Below are 17,562 nucleotides of genomic sequence, written 5' to 3'. Positions count from 1 at the left end.
ACTTGAATATTTATTGAATGAGTTTACTCTGGGTCTTGAGAGGTCCATCTATTAATTAAGAGTGGTTTATGTCAGTAACTGGGCAGATCTGATGACTGTAGATCAGGATGGGCTAGCTCATACTGCAATAACAAAACTTCAGTTTGTGAAGACATTGAGATTTGGCAGTTCTCACTCAACCTACATGCTCTGTGCATGGCGGCAGGGGAGCTCTGCTCATCAAAGTCACTCAAGGATCTAGGATGGGAAGGTGGATCTCAACTCAGGCTTCCACATTATCACCAAGGCAAGAGAAGGGAATATGGCAAATTGCACACTGGGTCTTAAAGCTTCACTCAGAAGTGACACATGTCCCTCTCTGCTTAGATTTCTTCAGCCAAAGCAAGTCATAAATATAGCTAACTTCCAAATCTATTCTAAACAAAGTATTGTTTAAGCAGTTCATCAGAGAAAAAAAATGTAGCATAAATTTGTAATTTTTTGCCTGAATTACCTTGGCTTCCTACTTCAACTTTCCAAGAGATATACTCACCTAAAAGCAGACACACACTGCACAGATAAAGAGTAAAAAACCAAGACAAAGGTATGCAGTTGCAAAATGGCCATTTATTGCCTACAGGGGAAGGAAAGGGAGGGAGAGAAGAGGAAGTACACAGGTGCAAGGAAACAAGCATATATTTAGCCCTATACATCATGTGTGAGCAGTACCCAATCTCCAAAATGGAAAAAAGTATTTTGTCATCTGACATAGTAGTTAAGGTTCTTAAGCACCTCCCTTCTGAGCTGCCACAAGATTTAAAAGGCAGGACTGCTTTGTTTAATCAATGTTCACATTAACGAAAAAATACTACCACCCAACTGTGTCCTTATACACGCACATTTGTACAGTGTCTATTGTGGAAAAACATCTCAGCTGAGCAGTTTGGTCAAGTTTCAGACCTCATCAACTGTTTAACTGTAATAAATAGAAAAATAAAGCAGCTGGTGATTTTGTCAGAGAGAATGTGTTCAATAAGAAAGAACCACTTTCTCAAGGATGACAGAGTGTTAAATGATTAGAACACCACAGAACCAGTCTATTAAACATTAAACACTACTAGCTACAATTACATGGCACTTCATTAAATCTTCGAAAGAAAGAAAGAAAGAAAGAAAGAAAGAAAGAAAGAAAGAAAGAAAGAAAGAAAAAGAAAAGAAAAGAAAAAAGAAAGATCTTAGATTTTAAACTGATTATTGGAACACAGTAACAAATTGATTTAGTGCTTGGCATTTTCTTAGGACAAAAGCAAAGTAAATATACAACCTAAAACAGGAGAATTTGTTTTGGGACATCAATAGAAACTACTATGTATTCAGGGGAAAAATTACCAAAATATCTTGCTCAGTTTTAAACTCAAGTGCTTTTCTTTCCAACCATTAAATTTGCTACAAAAACACTTTACAGGCCACATAATTACTCAAATTTATGCAAAATAATAAATTAGTTTAATGCCAAATAATGAGAATAAATGAATCCTTCCCTATTCAAATGGTAAATTGAGTTGAAGAGTAGATCGTCTCGTGGACAATTAGTTGGCACTTGTTTTATGGTTGAAAGAAATCACAAAAGAAGATATAAATTAACCTACAGTGAATATGACCAACACCCTGGCCTTTCCGAAAGAGAAGGTACAAACATGCTTTCTCTTTAAAAAAAAAAAAAAAAAAATCTCCCTCCATACCACCCCATCCAGAGGTAAAAAAGCCAAATTTGAAACGTTCATCCTCCTCAAAATATTCCAAGTACTCCAATGAACTCTATTCCTCAACTTCTCCTAGATGAAAGAATTGCTTGCATTTGGACAACTGTACGAATGCCCATAGTGCACTTCTCAGTGCTGCTGGTGTTTAAGAAATTTGCCACTCACAACACTGAACAATTCCAGATCCAGTGTGCAGTAATACAGCCATCCAAACTCCTCCCCCCCAAAAAAAGTTGGCAGAGCACCGCTCAGGAATTTCATAGGTAAGGGAATATATTTTTAGCAAGTTAAGCACAGAGAAAGAACAGTACAGCTTCTTAATACATACACACCCAGACTACTGCATCACTTATTGTATCAACACTGAAACAAGTAGCAGGAAACTAAGCCTGTTAAGAAGCAAAGCCATTGTTTGACACATCAACGCTGAGCCAATTGTGTGAGTTTTAAGATAACTAATTCAACAAATGTGGTACATATAACCACTGATAGTTTGAAAGGAAATGCATAGGTCAGTAACTAGAAATTAACACAAAACTGAAATGAGCAAGAAAGGACCACTTCTAAAAGTTACCATGATTCTTATGCCTTTAGAATTAAAAGTGACACACATACAAGTAGGGAAATTATCTAAATCTGGGGAGATTATAAGAAAAATAACTACTAATAGGTGCCAAACTATGCCTTCTCAAAGTTTCTGAAAGCTGAATGTACCAAGCTACTATGCCAAAAGAGTCATATCACTTGGCATTTACATACCTTTTTCAAAATATGATTTATTTCTGATAACACAATTTCTAATTTCAGTACAATGCTACTGAATTTATAGTAAGTGCCATAAAAAATGAACATTTAATAGGCAGAAATGTCCTTATTTCATATGCTTTGAAAGTAAAATCTATTTTACTTAAAAACATTCCATTACTTCAATGTCAAAATATACATCGAATAAAACCTCAACATGCCTGTTTTCCTTTGGTTCCAAGAATAACCCAAACAAACCTACGCCAAAAGAAATTACTAAGTAGGTTAACAAAGCTTGCTTTTCCTAGTATCTCCCTATTTCTTGCCGTAGGACTTATGTAATTCAACAGAGAACCTTACATAAAGAAGGTATTTGGTTAAAACAAGAAATATGCATGCTCTCCCTTACCACCTTCCTGAAAAAAAACTTTTTTTCTTTTCGTGGCTCGTATTCAGAACACCCTGCAGTGTTAGTGCTTCCTTTTTTCTTCTTACCCTTAAACTTTAAGATGACGCTTATACAACAGAGATATCCAAATCGTTCTGTAAAATGAAAGATGCTTTTGGCATCCTGTTCTTAAACAGATTACAACTTTGGTAAATAAGCCAGGTTAAAGGTGTACTAATTTACTTGGATTTGAAATTGATGATCATGATGCCATAAAAAAATTAAAATCACTCAAAGCAATCGTAACTACAAAAGTTCTCTCAGCCTACAAATTGAAAACTTTATTTGAAGTTCCTGGCTTAGAAAAATACTCTGATTTTCCTAATTTGTTTACCTAGAATTCTCACAGTTCTATAAACATGATACAATTCAGAAGGAAAAGATTAAACAAATCTACATATTAGAAAGTTGATTTTTGTTTAAAGGGGAGAGCAGGTAGGAGAAAAAAGAATACCTTATAAATGTGAGAATTCACATTTCTGTCAAAAAGTATATTTGAATGCTATTTTTAAAACGTGCCATAAAGTCATTGCTTGCTATATAACCATTATTCTATGGCCTGCCAAATGTATCAGAAATTGATTATGTTTTCTGTGGCCAAAGCTACTGATCAGTCAGTGCATTTTACAAAGCTATTAAAATCTCTCAGAATAGAAGACTTAGAAACAAGTAAGTACTGTAAGTACTGGGACACAGCCAATTCGCTAGAAAATCTAGCCCTATATTAGGAATGAAAACAATATGCCTCTGATTCCATCAAAGAACACATTTAACCTATTTTGTCTTGTGCTATTCTACTTCTTGCTATTTGATTTGAAAGTATAGATGGCATTTGTGATTTTTAGAAACTCTTGGGAATACAAATGCAAACTTAATTTTTCACCCACTTAATTAGAAGATACAATTTTTAAATGGAACATAGTTATGTTTGCCCATGTTCCAGTTTTAATGTGCCACATCCTCAATTCTAATACAACCCACCGTAGAATCAAGTGATATGAGCCTTAGATATCTTTCAACTTTCTCCCATCTCTGTGATTCAATACATAACTGTAACATACCAAATAAGAGGGACAAAGAAGAACAAAGCTTTATACTTCTGCAAACTATAACACTAAAACACAGTGGCTTCTTTAATACATTCACACAGGATGCTTATTAGTAAAATTAAATATCTGCCTATGAATATTGAAAAGTAATTTGAAAAGAAAGAGCTTGGAACAAGGCAAATGGGAGGAAGGGGGGGGGAAGCTGGTCTCAGAACCCATTGTGCCATTACCTGACTTTAACATGTGATATTCAAACGAACGTTCACACGCCTTACATCAAAGAAATGAAACAAAAATATTCAGCTACGTTGTACAAAATTTTTTTTACATAAAACATCATAAATCTCGAACAGATTTACTATATCTGAATTCTAAAAAGTTGCCTATAGAATGGTGCTGGGATTCTGTTCTCTGCTTGCTTTTAGGCAGTGCTGTTGCTTAAAAGTTGACACCAGGCACAATATTTTAAAACAAAGTCAACAAGCAAGGAGCAGTAAGTGGATTTGAGCCTTTCTCAGATGTCAGTCCTGAGGATGCTGCAATATTCCCCATCGAAATGTGTAAAGCTATGAGGCGGATACTGATGCCTGAGAGAGTGGGTGACTTGACATGCACTTGTAGGACTGTTGTAATAGCAAACAGTGCAGTTTTCCCTTCCTCAAACACTGTTTCAATAAATTTAAAGAACACTCCAGTTCTTACACAAAGATCAGAAATCATATTTAACAGTTAAAAAAAAAACACAACACATTATCACAACCTAAAAATGCCCAAATTTTCTCTTAACTTCACATAAAATATGCAGCAGCCCCATGGCATAAAGCTTATTAAACTTATTCTGAGAACTAGAAAGTATATAAGCATAAATATTTTACTTTCATTGAATATATACCCTATGTCATTCACCTCTTCCTTTTGGCTTCTCACTGCCAAAGTTCCAAATGGCATGCGTTTTAACAAGACAATACTGAGGAGAGCAGCATTTCTGATCATCTGAATTGGCAGCTCAAAACAGATACCACTCCTTTTACAAAGGGAACAAAGGGTGAAAGTGTGTGAAATCTGGGCAGTGGGCTAAAGGGAAACCGTGCACATGAAATTTGGGTTACCATGCCCCAAGTGTGTGTGCCACCCAAAACATAACACAATTACCTACTTCAACAGAGCTACTACCAACATTTACTAAAACCACATTAAAAATACACAGGATAATGAATGGTTTGAAAGAGTGCATTTGGAAGCAGAGAGAACCCAATTACACACCTTCCTGCAACAGAGTGCCTCGATCATACACAAAATAAACTTAAGCTGTTTACAATGTTTCCCAATTTTTTTTATTTTTTCCCTCTACATTTAACTATTAAAAAAGTTTTTTTTTATTAATAAATGGGCTCCTCTGTGGTTCATATACAATCATAAGTGAACTTTAAATTCCATTTTATACAAACATCTCAAAAAATATCGGGAGTGAAGTATGGTAGGAAATATTGCTCACATTGCTACTTAACATGCGTATATGAAAGGAGGAAAATGTTTTGTTAGTGCATATACCTCCAGAGCAGAAAATCCACCCAAAACAAAAGATTTAAAATAAAACATACAGTAGCTGATTACAAAAAAAGGTAATGTCCACAAAATTAAGTTTTTCATGCTATTCTACTTTCCAGTACTATGGTTCAGGTAATCAATTTGCATGGCTAGATGTTGAATGTTTGAGGTATATAAGAAGGGATACCTGCACATTGAGGAAAATCTGTCACCTTAAGGGCTGTTTCTTTGTTTCTGTTTGTTTATTCTGGTACTTTACCATTTTTAAAAGAATATTTTATTTACATCAAACTTCACTCAACTACAATTACATTCCAATTATAAAAGATGACAAACAACGCCTCTATCACTAGGCACTTTTAAAAGGGAGTTTAGGCTTTACAGAACCCTTCTGATGCGATCCCATATACGACATTACATCATCCCACCACCCTCGTCCCACTAAAATTACCCTCCAGGGGAAATATTATATAGCCTGATTAATTTACTATGGAAGAAATTAAATGACCAAAGGAAATGCATCATTTAAGACTAATAAAACAGCCTACGATGTCAGGTTTGAAAGAGGAGACAAATTGTATATATTTAAAACTAATTAAATAATTTAAATTTGACCTGTACTTTATATATTAGTGAGACACAAATATAGGCTATTTTCTTTTAAAATTTCATTCACATAATGGAAAATTTCTTGTTTATTAAAAATATCACATTTTGAGACTAGAAACAGTAAAGTGCATGAAAAGTTTAAAATATAAATTTCAGAAAACTCTTATAGCAGCAAAAAAGCAGAATAAAGAAAAACTTAAAAACACAGACACAACCTTTTCCTGTTACTGTGCCATAATTAACATCAAGTAGCCAACCAATTTTTTCCCCCAGAAAACGGTTATTACGTTCACTGCCTCTTGAGTCACAGATTTTCAACTGGCCCCTCCTGGGCAAAAAAAGGATTCCAAAGTTTCTAAAGAGCATCAACAGTTGGGAATAAACCAGTAGCTTCTTAATTCAACCCTGACAGACAACAGAAACAAAGATTAAAAGCATATAATGGCCATTTGGCAACTAGAGTCAGGAAAAATGATCTGAGGTTTTCAACTACTCCCTGTTCTCTCTCCCTCCAAAATCTTTTCCACCTCAAAAAGCCAAAACCAGCAGACACTTGCCCTACTTTGGGAAACACATGTAATATTTGTATCACTTTTCCCTTTTAAAACTTTGATCAGGGTCTTTTCATTCAGCAGTTGTTCTGGTTTTTTTTTTTTGTTTGTTTGTTTTTTAACATTTGAATATAACTGCAAAAATCGTACAGATCATATAATATCTGTTTCTTTAGCACAACCAGGCAGAAAAAGGTGGATGGGAATAATTAAAAATACTGGACACTAATTTTGTGGGCATCCTAAATGTAAAAAAATTCTATTTTCAAGATGTGTGGCAGTAGAAATTACCCACTGTTCCCCAATAAATAAACTGGAGAGAAAGGCTTAAAATTAATACTTCTAATGAGGTTACAACTAATAGAGGAACAAAATACAGAGTGATTCTTCAAAACAAAACAAAAAAAATAACCAGCACTTGCCCAACTGTCATGTACTGTTAAATGCTTGATTTTGAAAGCATATTGTGCAACCACCTTTAATTTCTCAATTTTTCTTATTATGGTTAAAGGCTATATCATCGTTTATGTACAGATCTAGCAAATTTAAGTGCTTTGTTAATGTGCAAAAGACTTGGGGAGTCAAAAACCAGTTTGTTATAATGGAAAAGAGAAATCCAAGAAATTTTTCCTGCAAGGCATGCCATCATTCAGTTTAAAATGTTGTATTTATATAGTTCTTTTTAATTGCCTTTTACAAAAATGGTTGATTTGAAACCATTCAAAAGAAAGTATTTGTTTTGGAAAAACAAATACACTTGTTGGGCCTTGAATTGGTGATTTATTAATTACAAATGCTGACTCTAAGATAATATGAAAAGGTCCAATTTAAAAACATGTTAAATTAAAAATTTGGAAGTAATACTTTGGTTCCAGCCCTAGTGCCAAATGATACCAATATGCACAAAAATGTACAAAATCTTAGAGCAAACACATAATGAAAGGAACCTGAAGAAGCAGCTTAAGGATGGCCATACTTCACTCCTACATACTTTGATTTACAACTGTACAGGTCCATAGCAACAGATCCCCCCGTCTTTGCGGGGCAGTACTCCACTACCTCCGATTAGGCAAGTGAACACCATTGACAAGAGGCAGAAGTGGAGGGTGGAGTTCAAGTTGTGTTAACAGTGAGAAGTGGTCTGAAGGGATGTGAGGGTGTGGACACCCAGTGATGTTGTTCTCAACCAGCCATTGAGGATCTAAAGGCCCCAGGACACCAAGCACGTTCATATGAGTCTTGGAATAGAAAATGTAGTCAATCACGCCCTGGAAAGAGATTGGGGATTGAGAAAAAAGAAAAAAATATGCTTAGAAAAAAAAGAGTAACTCAAGATATATAAAAAACAATCCATAATTTGTAAAAGCCAAATACCTGAGTAACTTGTACTTGTAGTACCTGTTGTCTTGACAATGGGGTCATGTAAGGCTCAAATCTTCAGTGGGTAGGACATGAAATAAAGACGGCTAAATAGGGAAATACAGGGCCCTACTGGAGTCATAAAGCCTTGCATTTGTGCGTAAGTGGTAAGCAAACTGAGAAGCTAAACACACCAAATTATGTCTAGGCATCTTTAAAAATGTCTTGCTTAGGTTAGTGAAATTAAATCCATCAGTATAAACATTATGGGAACTACACTAAATCATTTACAATAAGCTGTTTTAATATAAATGCATAATGAAAAGGTAGGACTCAAATTAATTCTTTTAATGTTAATTGGCATTATTTTCCATTATCTACACATCAAGATATCCAAACACACAAAGCCATGGTACAGCATGTTTTCAGATTTGCCAGTTCTAGTTCAGCTTTCCCAGATATGCTACATACTTACAAAATACTACCTACAGTTAACGTTTCTAATGTGTTCTTTAGAATACTCATTTTCACAACTATAAATATACTGTAAATTTTGGATTCCTTAGCAAAAAATATTCAGCAGGGCCCTATATATTTATATCAGTTTTGTCTCTGAGAACTAGATGATTTATTTGGTTTGTCTGATCATTAAGCTTTAAAACTGAAGTGCTTTTTATTGCCCCAGGCTGTGGAGACAAGACAGTAAAGTCAAATTTCTTCCTATCCACATCAAGAGAGCCTGAGCCCAAGTATGAAGAAATATTTCCAGATCTGGAAGTATCTACTTACAAATGCTATACATAATGAGTTCCAGCAATATTTTAAATGGTTATCACAGTGAAATGGGCTACTTAAGAAAAAAAAGAAGAAAGAAAGAAAAAACTTTTGGTGAAAAAAATTTATTATGAAATTTGGAAATAATTACCTCAGGTTGATTTTGACATGACCATGACCAAATTAAGGAGATAGTTCTTTTGACCAAGAGGGCTTTGCTGAACATTTACAAACCTTAACCTTGCCACAAATTAAGGTACCTACTTGAATCCAAGGATTTTCTGCCATTAACACTCCAAGTCGAATAGTTAAGAAATTATGTGAGTACAAGGTATTATCCTTTCATTTTGGCTAATGCCTAATTTTGCAGTGGCATTTTAGGAAAAAGGTTAACAAGGGTCAGGGTAGATTTACTAGCATTTATGAGACCATCCTTTCCTTCAACTATAAACTAAACAAAACACAAATGAAATATTCTGTCACTTATGTTCCATAAACCTCCCACATCACTTTATTAGAGTGTCATTATGCACATCAGCTGCTAGACTTGCAGAATCCTTTGCAAACATAGGCCCCAAGAAAGATGTTAAACACTCCAGAAAGTCAGATGCATTTAATTGGAGGTATCACTTGTACCTATTTTCTTAGTTTGAAACATCCAGAGGAAAAGCTCTTATCAAAACCCTTATTAGCAAGATCATATCTACAAACTCACCCAAATATTTGTACATATGTATGCACATTTACACATTGTTATATCTACAAAGTAGGTTACTAAACTAATGATTTTTAATCTTTTTTTGACTCAACCTTGTTTTTAAAAAAGGCTACAATGTGGGAAAACAGTCTGTATTAGGAAAAACTATAGTAAGTCTATAAAACTATATTTGGAAAAAAAGTAAAAATGATGAAAATAATTTACGAGCTAGCATTATGCTAAGTATTGTCTTATAAAAGAGAAAATCGTATATTATAAATTTCATAATGTAACAGAGAAAGACTTCAGACTTACTACTTGACAAAATATGAAAATTGTCCTTCCTCTTTTCATTAACTGGTTCAGGCACACCCTTAGATTGATGGGGAAAGAGCAGCAGCAGTAGAAAGTCTGAATTAAGCTGTTAATTCAATGAATCTAGTGTTATGGTCTGAATGTTTCTGTTCCCCCCAAATTCACAAAAATCCTAACTCCTAATGTGATGGCAGTAAGAGGTACAAACTTCAGGGAGGTAATTAGGTCATGAAGGTGGTACTCTCATGAATAGGATTAGTTGCTCTATAAAAAGAGACCCCAGAGAGAGCTCTTTCAGCCTCTCTGTCACGTGAGGATATAAGAAAACAGCTGTCTGCAGCCTGGAAGAGGGCCCTCATCTGAACCCAACCATGCCAGTACCCTGATCTTACACGTCCAGTCTAAGTCACACAGTCTGTGGTGCGTATTGTTAGCTATCACTAAGACACCTGTTCTACAAGTAATTTTCCTAACTGCTTACCCACCCTTTGGTATGTTCCAAGTAAGTTCTAGATTAAATGAATCTGAGTTCTAAATATCACTTTTCTACATTTCTAACTTCATCAAGGACCAAGAAAGTAAACAAATGCTAAGCCAAGTAAAAAATAATGATAATAACAACAATCCACTGATGGGATGACAGAATACTGTATTTGGATCTGTATGTAATACTAATTACATAACATTTTTATATTTGATATTACCTATTTTTACTGACTGCCTTTAATACTGAGATGGTATAAAATGCTTTGTATAAAATTGAAACATTCATTGTTACTTGGATAAAAGCTTCATTCTCTGTTAGGAATGCCCTTACAGTTTGTTCTCTGGTCATCCTATCCCACCCCCTCATCCCATCCATTGATCTAGCCAACCAGCCAGAATACTTATCTTCCCATACATGCCTGTCTCTCAGGGATTTATAACTGTCCTTCCATCTCATCCTATCCTACATATTCAAACATCAAACACTCTGAGTAATGTACCTTTGGTTCTTTACCTGTACGTCTTTGGACAGTGTAAATGGTTCAATAAGATTTTTTTTTTTTTAATTTTTTTTTTAACGTTTATTTATTTTTGAGACAGAGAGAGACAGAGCATGAACGGGGGAGGGTCAGAGAGAGGGAGACACAAATCTGAAACAGGCTTCAGGCTCTGAGCGGTCAGCACAGAGCCCGACGCGGGGCTTGAACTCACGGACCGCGAGATCATAACCTGAGCCGAAGTCGGGCGCTCAACCGACTGAGCCACCCAGGCGCCCCAATAAGATTTTTGATACAATTATTAAAAACGTAAAATCTTTTGAAGAAATATCAACAAAGGATTTTAAAACAATTCAGAAGATTAAGAAAGATGGCTTAGTTTAATAACCCAAATTTTCACTTTGTGGACAAGGAAAAAATAACTTCTATCAAAGCCTAGATGACTTAGAAATGATTTGGTCTTTTTAACCACACACTTGCCAAAACAAGCTGTGGAATTATTAAACACTTATTTTAGGGAACTTTAATTTAGGTTTTCTGGCTTGTGCTGGCAGAGATGTATCATATATCAATACAGTCAAAAAGATGACAATTAACTTATAACAAACTGTGTATCATTAAATCTAGAGGTTTCCTTTAAGCTTATGGAAGACCAGCGGTGTGCTATAGTAGGCTAGTTCCCGCTTTCTTAGTGCTTCATCTCAACTCTGAATTCAATGGTATTATTTGGGAGCTTGAAATCTACCATAGTGGGAATACTTACACCACAGAAATCAACAAACACCACAAGTTAGGGCTTCTAATTTACAGAAATCTGGTTATTAAATATCTACCAGCACATTACTGCATATGAGTGATTTGAACAAAAGCAACTATCGCTAGAGATAGTATTATCTGCTCTAACATAAAAATACTAAAATTAGATTCACTTTCTTCTAAGCAATTTTTGTCTCCACTTCATGATTACAAAAGCAGACTAATACCATCAGCACACAAACTTCCTTTCTTCTTCCTACTATTTGTTCCTTAGAAAGGGGCTAACAAGCACTGAAAATATAAAAAAAAGTTATTGGAGGTGTGAAGAGCCCATTTTGAAAATTTCCTTTGGTATTTTTATTATATTCCCTCTAGGCTTCTAATACCAAACGACTTTCTAAAATCTGCATTTTTTTCACGATAGTATAAGATTTTGGTATAGATGGCCTGAAATGCCAGAAAGCCAAACGATAAAACAGCTACAGGCAGTGATCAGATAAATTGGCAAAGGGAAAGTAAACCTGATTACAGAAAACCACTACAATCAATCGTTTTCTAAAGAACAATTTGTCTTGTACAATGGGCCCTCTAAATTTTTTTTTTTCTTATTCTGCAAAGGTATCTTTCTTTTGTTCTCCTGCCTGGGAATGTAATAGTTTGACTACATGGATATACATCAGACCCTAAGTACAACCCTCTGTAACCTCATCTTCCAAAGAAACTTGGAAAATGTAAAGGTAACCAAGACATCGAAGGAATGTACTAAGAAATTTTTAAGAGAATATTATATATTCATTCAAGATGAACTTAACTAATCAGGATGCTTAATATTTAGATTCTTACTGAAATTTAAGGATGGTATAGACAGGTGAAGATTAATGATATTAAAAAATATAATGTGCTTTGGGGTGCCTGAGTGGCTCAGTCGGTTAAGCATCTGACTTCAGCTCAGAGGTCATGACCTCATGGTCCATGAGTTCAAGCATATCCGGCTCTGTGCTGACAGCTCAGAGCCTGGAGCCTGCTTCGGATTCTGTGTCTCCGTCTCTCTCTGCCCCTCCCCTGCTCTCAAACAAACATAAAAAAAATTTTTTTAAACAAAGTGCTTTTAACGGTGCCTGGCACAAAGTGAGCATTTTGGAAGTTTTTGCTATTTATCAATATTACTTGAAATTTGAAAAAAATCAGGGTTCAAAAAATTCTCAAGTCAGCAATAACAAAAAAGAAAAATAACAAACCTCCTTACATTTAGGGACAAAGTTAGCCAAAACAGAGACTATAAAAACTCCTGAATATTATACAATTAGGCATATAATAATATAGACCTTCCTTGCCCTATGTGTGTATTTGAAATAATTTCTATACCAGCTCAGAGGCAGTCACTCACTTTGAAATCAAAGGTGTAATTGGTGTAAGGCATCAAGTTATTTTCATAGGCGCTCTTCAGTTGGAAGCCATGTGTGATTCTCCCTTCTGAGCTTCCATTCTTTCCATTGCAGCTGAAGTTCATAAGACACTCATTGTACCTTAGTTCCTTGAAGTCTTTATGGTTGTCAGCTACTCCTCCATTGCTTAAATATTCCACGACACCTAGCAGAATAAAGAAGGAAGAAATACTATCATTTAGCATTTAGACGTTATGTAAGACTTTATGACCAAAATTTTGTGGTCAGGTGGATGTACCAGGTTCAGAGTGGTTTTATTAGGTTGACCCATATGCAACTGCCTTTTTGTGACAGTTCAAAACAAAACAAAACAAGAAACAATAAAATAAACAAACACCAACAATTTCTTATGGTTAAATCAAACTGAAGGGTATTTGCCTACTTCGGAGCAAAGCATCAGGGTCACCCAGAAATATCTTCAGTTTTCTTAATGGTACTTCAAGCTAAAGATGATTCCTGGGCCCAAGGTGGCATTCACTAAGAAGGTTTTGACTCTGAAGGCTTTTAGAATATTATCCTAAACCACTACTTCTTTAGTATTTAACTGTTCCATGCAATCAACTTTCGGAGTATGTAAAATATAGCATACATAATAAAAAATCATTTATAACAAAAATAGATCTTGCATCTTCAACATTTCAATATTTATAGTTTCAGCTATGAAACATTCTTTATTTTGAGCTACAGGGAGTTCTTTCAGTCTGATACTATAAAGAACATCATATACTCCAGATACACTACTTGGTCAAAAATATTAGATGTGTCTAAAAAGCTAAAGAGAGTAGAAGCATTCAAAATTACATTGCTTCCATTTAATAAGTAAAATGAAATATATCACAACCCTAATGATGATGATGATCAGTGAACATGGTCAGCCATCTCTCTCTATTTGTGATCAGGAATGATAACATATAATGAATAAATGATGAAACACAGTATCAGTACTGTGAAGAGGTGAAAAGGAGTGATCATTTATCTAGCATTTATTACACGCCAGGCACTGCTTTATACACTTAAACCTCACAAGCAGCTTTATGCAGTGGATAAAATTATTCCCCTCTTATTTAAAAATAAAGAACTTAGTCATAGATTGCACTTCTAAGTGGTAGAACCGAATCCAACTCTAACAGTCTGGCTCCAGAATCAGCTCATCGTGCTGTGCTTTCAAATGACAGCTCACTGGCTTAACTGAGATGGGAGAAACTTATACTTGAGAGCATTTCAACTCAAAAAAACAGAACTTAGCAAAGAAGGCATGGTTAAGGTGTCAATTGGGTTAGGGGCTAAAGACAAACATTTGTAAGAGGATGATTTCAGCATTTATTTACTAAGGAGAAAAGTAGATATTTTCTAGATTTGTGACTTTTATGAATTTCCAATTGCAAGCATTTGGGTTTTTTCACATTTATTGTTGAGGGATTATCTAAACAATTTAAAATAGCTTACTGAAAATGTATAAAATTTAGAATATGCTTCAGTAATAGCAAAATAGTAATAACTGAACATTTTACATTTGAACTTGAATATCTAAAATGCTAGAACTAGTTTTTTGCAAAGATCTAAAATTAGTTAGGACATAAAGTAGTTTAGTGGAGCTCAAGAAGTAATGTCAAATCCAAGGAGAATGTTGGTCAGTCTTCTGTACCTATTATCAGCATTCATATATCACTTAATGAATTCACTAAAATGTGGCCAACCTTACTAAACTTAGATATCTCCTGCTGCTGAATATTTCCTGGTTGCCTCTTCCCCATTACACTCTATGCTCCAGGAGGCTGATTTTTACTTGCAACAAGTACAAACCCCCTCCAACTCTAGCTTAGCTGCATTTGGTCAATGGGCAGCACTGGCAGGAGAGTAGAGTGAGGTAGGGATATATATTTCCCCCTGACTCATTTTCTGTTGATGCCAGAGATTGACAGCATCAGTTATAACTTAAAGCCATTGCTCCTATTACATAACCCTCTCCTTAGAACTACATTTTCCAAGTTGTGACAGCAGTTCCCACCACTTTCCAAACCTTTAGGTAAAGGTGTGGTAAAGGGCCTCAAATTCCCCAAGTGGTAGAGTACTGCATCGCCCATGGTTTTGTGTCCCTTAACCCTGTACACATCTTTAGAAATAGCTTCTTTACTAAACTCTCAATTAACCCCATGCCCTATCTTCCCAGGAGTCTTATTAATACACTCTCTAATTTAGCAGAGAAATTCTCCACTCAAAAGTTGGGAGGTGGCTGGTCCTCCAAAGAGAAGTTAGAGTAAAACTGAAAGCAATGAGGAAATGATGTCATAAATACCTGAATCTGGCAATGAGTTAAGATCTGCACATAGCACCAGCGGGATGGAATTGGGATCTGCAGTTGGGCTGCCAGGCCTACTAGAGGCTTTCTCCAGAATGTTTTTAACCTCTGAGACAAACATCATGGTCTGGATAAGTTTCACATCAGAATACTCTGGGTCCCAATGCATGTGGGCATTTGCCACTATAAGCAGCTGTTTGTCTGCAGCATGAATAGGCTTCATACCTAAATTTAAACATTAGAAAAAGGAGGAGAAGATTGTTTTATGTATCAAAAGAGCAGCATCTTAAGGTTTTCTCCCTCAAATCCATAGCCTCTTCCTTATTTTTTTCCTCATTAATGTATATCTTCCCCTTTATCGCAAAATGTAGTTTTCAGAAGCTGATGTGCTAAGATTCTGGCAATCCCTACATAGGAATTACTCCTCTAGATCAGGGTAGACAAACTGCAGCCATGGGCTAAATCTGGCCCACCACCTGTTTTTATACAGCCTGTATGAGCTAAGCCTGGTTTTACATTTTTAAAAATTTCTACAAAAATTTCTTGGAAAGACTGTGACAGAGACTACATGTAGTCCAAATATTAATTATCTGGCCCTTTACAGAAAAAGTTTGCCAACTTCTGCTCTATATGCCCAAGTTAAGAATTGTATCATGATATAATCAATATTTGATTCTAGTACTTCATTTGATGAGTTCTTGCTGTAAAGAAGTACTTTAAATATCTCTGTCATTTAAAGATCACAATTACCTAATGAGGCAGCTTTTCAGTTATTGAATGACCTAAACCTTAAATTTAAATTCTTCCCACTGTCCAGTACTCCTTCACCATGCATTCCCTGAGCACATCAGTGATAGGTCATAATAAAAGGCAGTAACACCATATATCATACAAATTACGTAAGGAAGGAAGTTTCCTACCAAAACAAATTCATATCACACACCCAAATAAATTTTAAAAAGGAGACTTAGAGAGTAATGTGCTTTCAAAATCTGGACACTTGGGTATTTGACTTGGGTTTTTTTTTTTTTTTACTATTTACTTTGGTGTTGGGCCAGTCACATAACTTTTTTGGTACTCAGGTTCATTTGGAAAGTGAGATATTCAACCAGAAAACTTTAAGGTTCTTCCCCGCCACCTAAAATTTTTTAAATGTTGTCAAAGCATTAGCTTTTGAAATGGGAGACAAGATAGATAATACATTAAAAATTGTGAAAATTAAACTCAGTTAACATTCATAAACAACAGTTAATAAAGACATCCATAAAATATTTAAAACACAAAGCTCAATTTGTGTGACACGATACATTTAAATATAACTATACACATACAGTCTCTATGTAGTAATGAGTAAAGAAATTAACAAGAGAGTATGAATGAGATATGGAACTTTTCACTTTATATATTTTTATACTAATGTAATATTAGTCAACATGCAAAATTAATTTTTCTATTAAAATTTCTATATTACTACCCTATGATACAGCAGTTGCACTACTCAGCCATCAAAAAAGAATGAAATCTTGCCATCTGAAATGACATGGATGGAACTAGAGAGTATTATGCTAAGTGAAATAAGTCAATCAGAGAAAGACAAACACCAAATTTAAGAAACCAAAGAGATGAATACAGGCGGGGGTCGGGGGGGGCAAACCATAAAAAGACTCTTAAATAAAGAGAACAACCTGAGGATTGCTAGAAGGGAGATGGGGGGATGGGTAAATGGGTGATGGGTATTAAGGAGGGCGATTATTGTGATGAGAAGTAGGTGTTATATGTAAGTGCTGAACCATTTAATTCTATACCTGAAACTAACATTACACTGTATGTTAACTAACTGGAATTTAAATAAAAACTTGAAACTATGAAAAAAAATTCTATACAAATGTCTCTTAAATTTTTCTATTGAAAATATAAACTGCAGAAAAAGACCTAACTTTCTAGTCTACTATTTTGATAGTTTCCTTTCACCTTACACCAAGGTATAATTATCTTCAATGCTGAGTAATAAGTAACTGAAGTGTCTGTTATATGTGGCAGAAGTAGTCATTTTTTAAAATTTGAGGGCACCCTGGGTGGCTCAGTCAGTTGGCTCAGGTCATGATCTGGGGGGGGGCGGTTCGTGAGTTGCATCCCCACATCAGGCTCTGTGCTGACAGCTCAGAGCCTGGAGCCTGCTTCACATTCTGTGTCTCCTTCCCTCCCTCTCTCTCTCTCTCTATGCCTCTCCCCTGCTTGTGCTC

At 35.2% G+C, this 17,562-nt stretch overlaps 1 protein-coding gene across 4 annotated transcripts in view; it reads right to left on the bottom strand.

Moving 5' to 3' along the window:
- Positions 1–586: 586 nt before the first annotated feature.
- Positions 587–17,562, bottom strand: part of CNOT6L (CCR4-NOT transcription complex subunit 6 like) — a 120,045-nt gene continuing 103,069 nt past the window's right edge. For 3 of the 4 annotated variants that reach the window (XM_040480514.1, XM_040480498.1, XM_040480507.1), the window contains exons 10-12: positions 15,317–15,544; positions 12,963–13,165; positions 587–7,959 (exon numbers count right to left, since the gene is read on the bottom strand). In XM_040480514.1, coding sequence (XP_040336448.1) covers positions 7,747–7,959; positions 12,963–13,165; positions 15,317–15,544 — 644 coding nt within the window. In that variant the 3' untranslated portion in view covers positions 587–7,746. Of the gene's footprint in view, positions 7,960–9,836; positions 9,943–12,962; positions 13,166–15,316; positions 15,545–17,562 lie in introns of all 4 variants that reach the window. The other variant, XM_040480522.1, reaches the window with a different exon arrangement.

The sequence above is a fragment of the Herpailurus yagouaroundi genome, unplaced genomic scaffold, assembly GCF_014898765.1.
Source record: "Herpailurus yagouaroundi ecotype Mexico unplaced genomic scaffold, PumYag 28, whole genome shotgun sequence".
Classification (NCBI taxonomy): Eukaryota; Metazoa; Chordata; class Mammalia; order Carnivora; family Felidae; genus Herpailurus; species Herpailurus yagouaroundi.
Note: the sequence above shows the minus strand (reverse complement) of the source record. Positions and strands in the feature narration are given on the sequence as shown.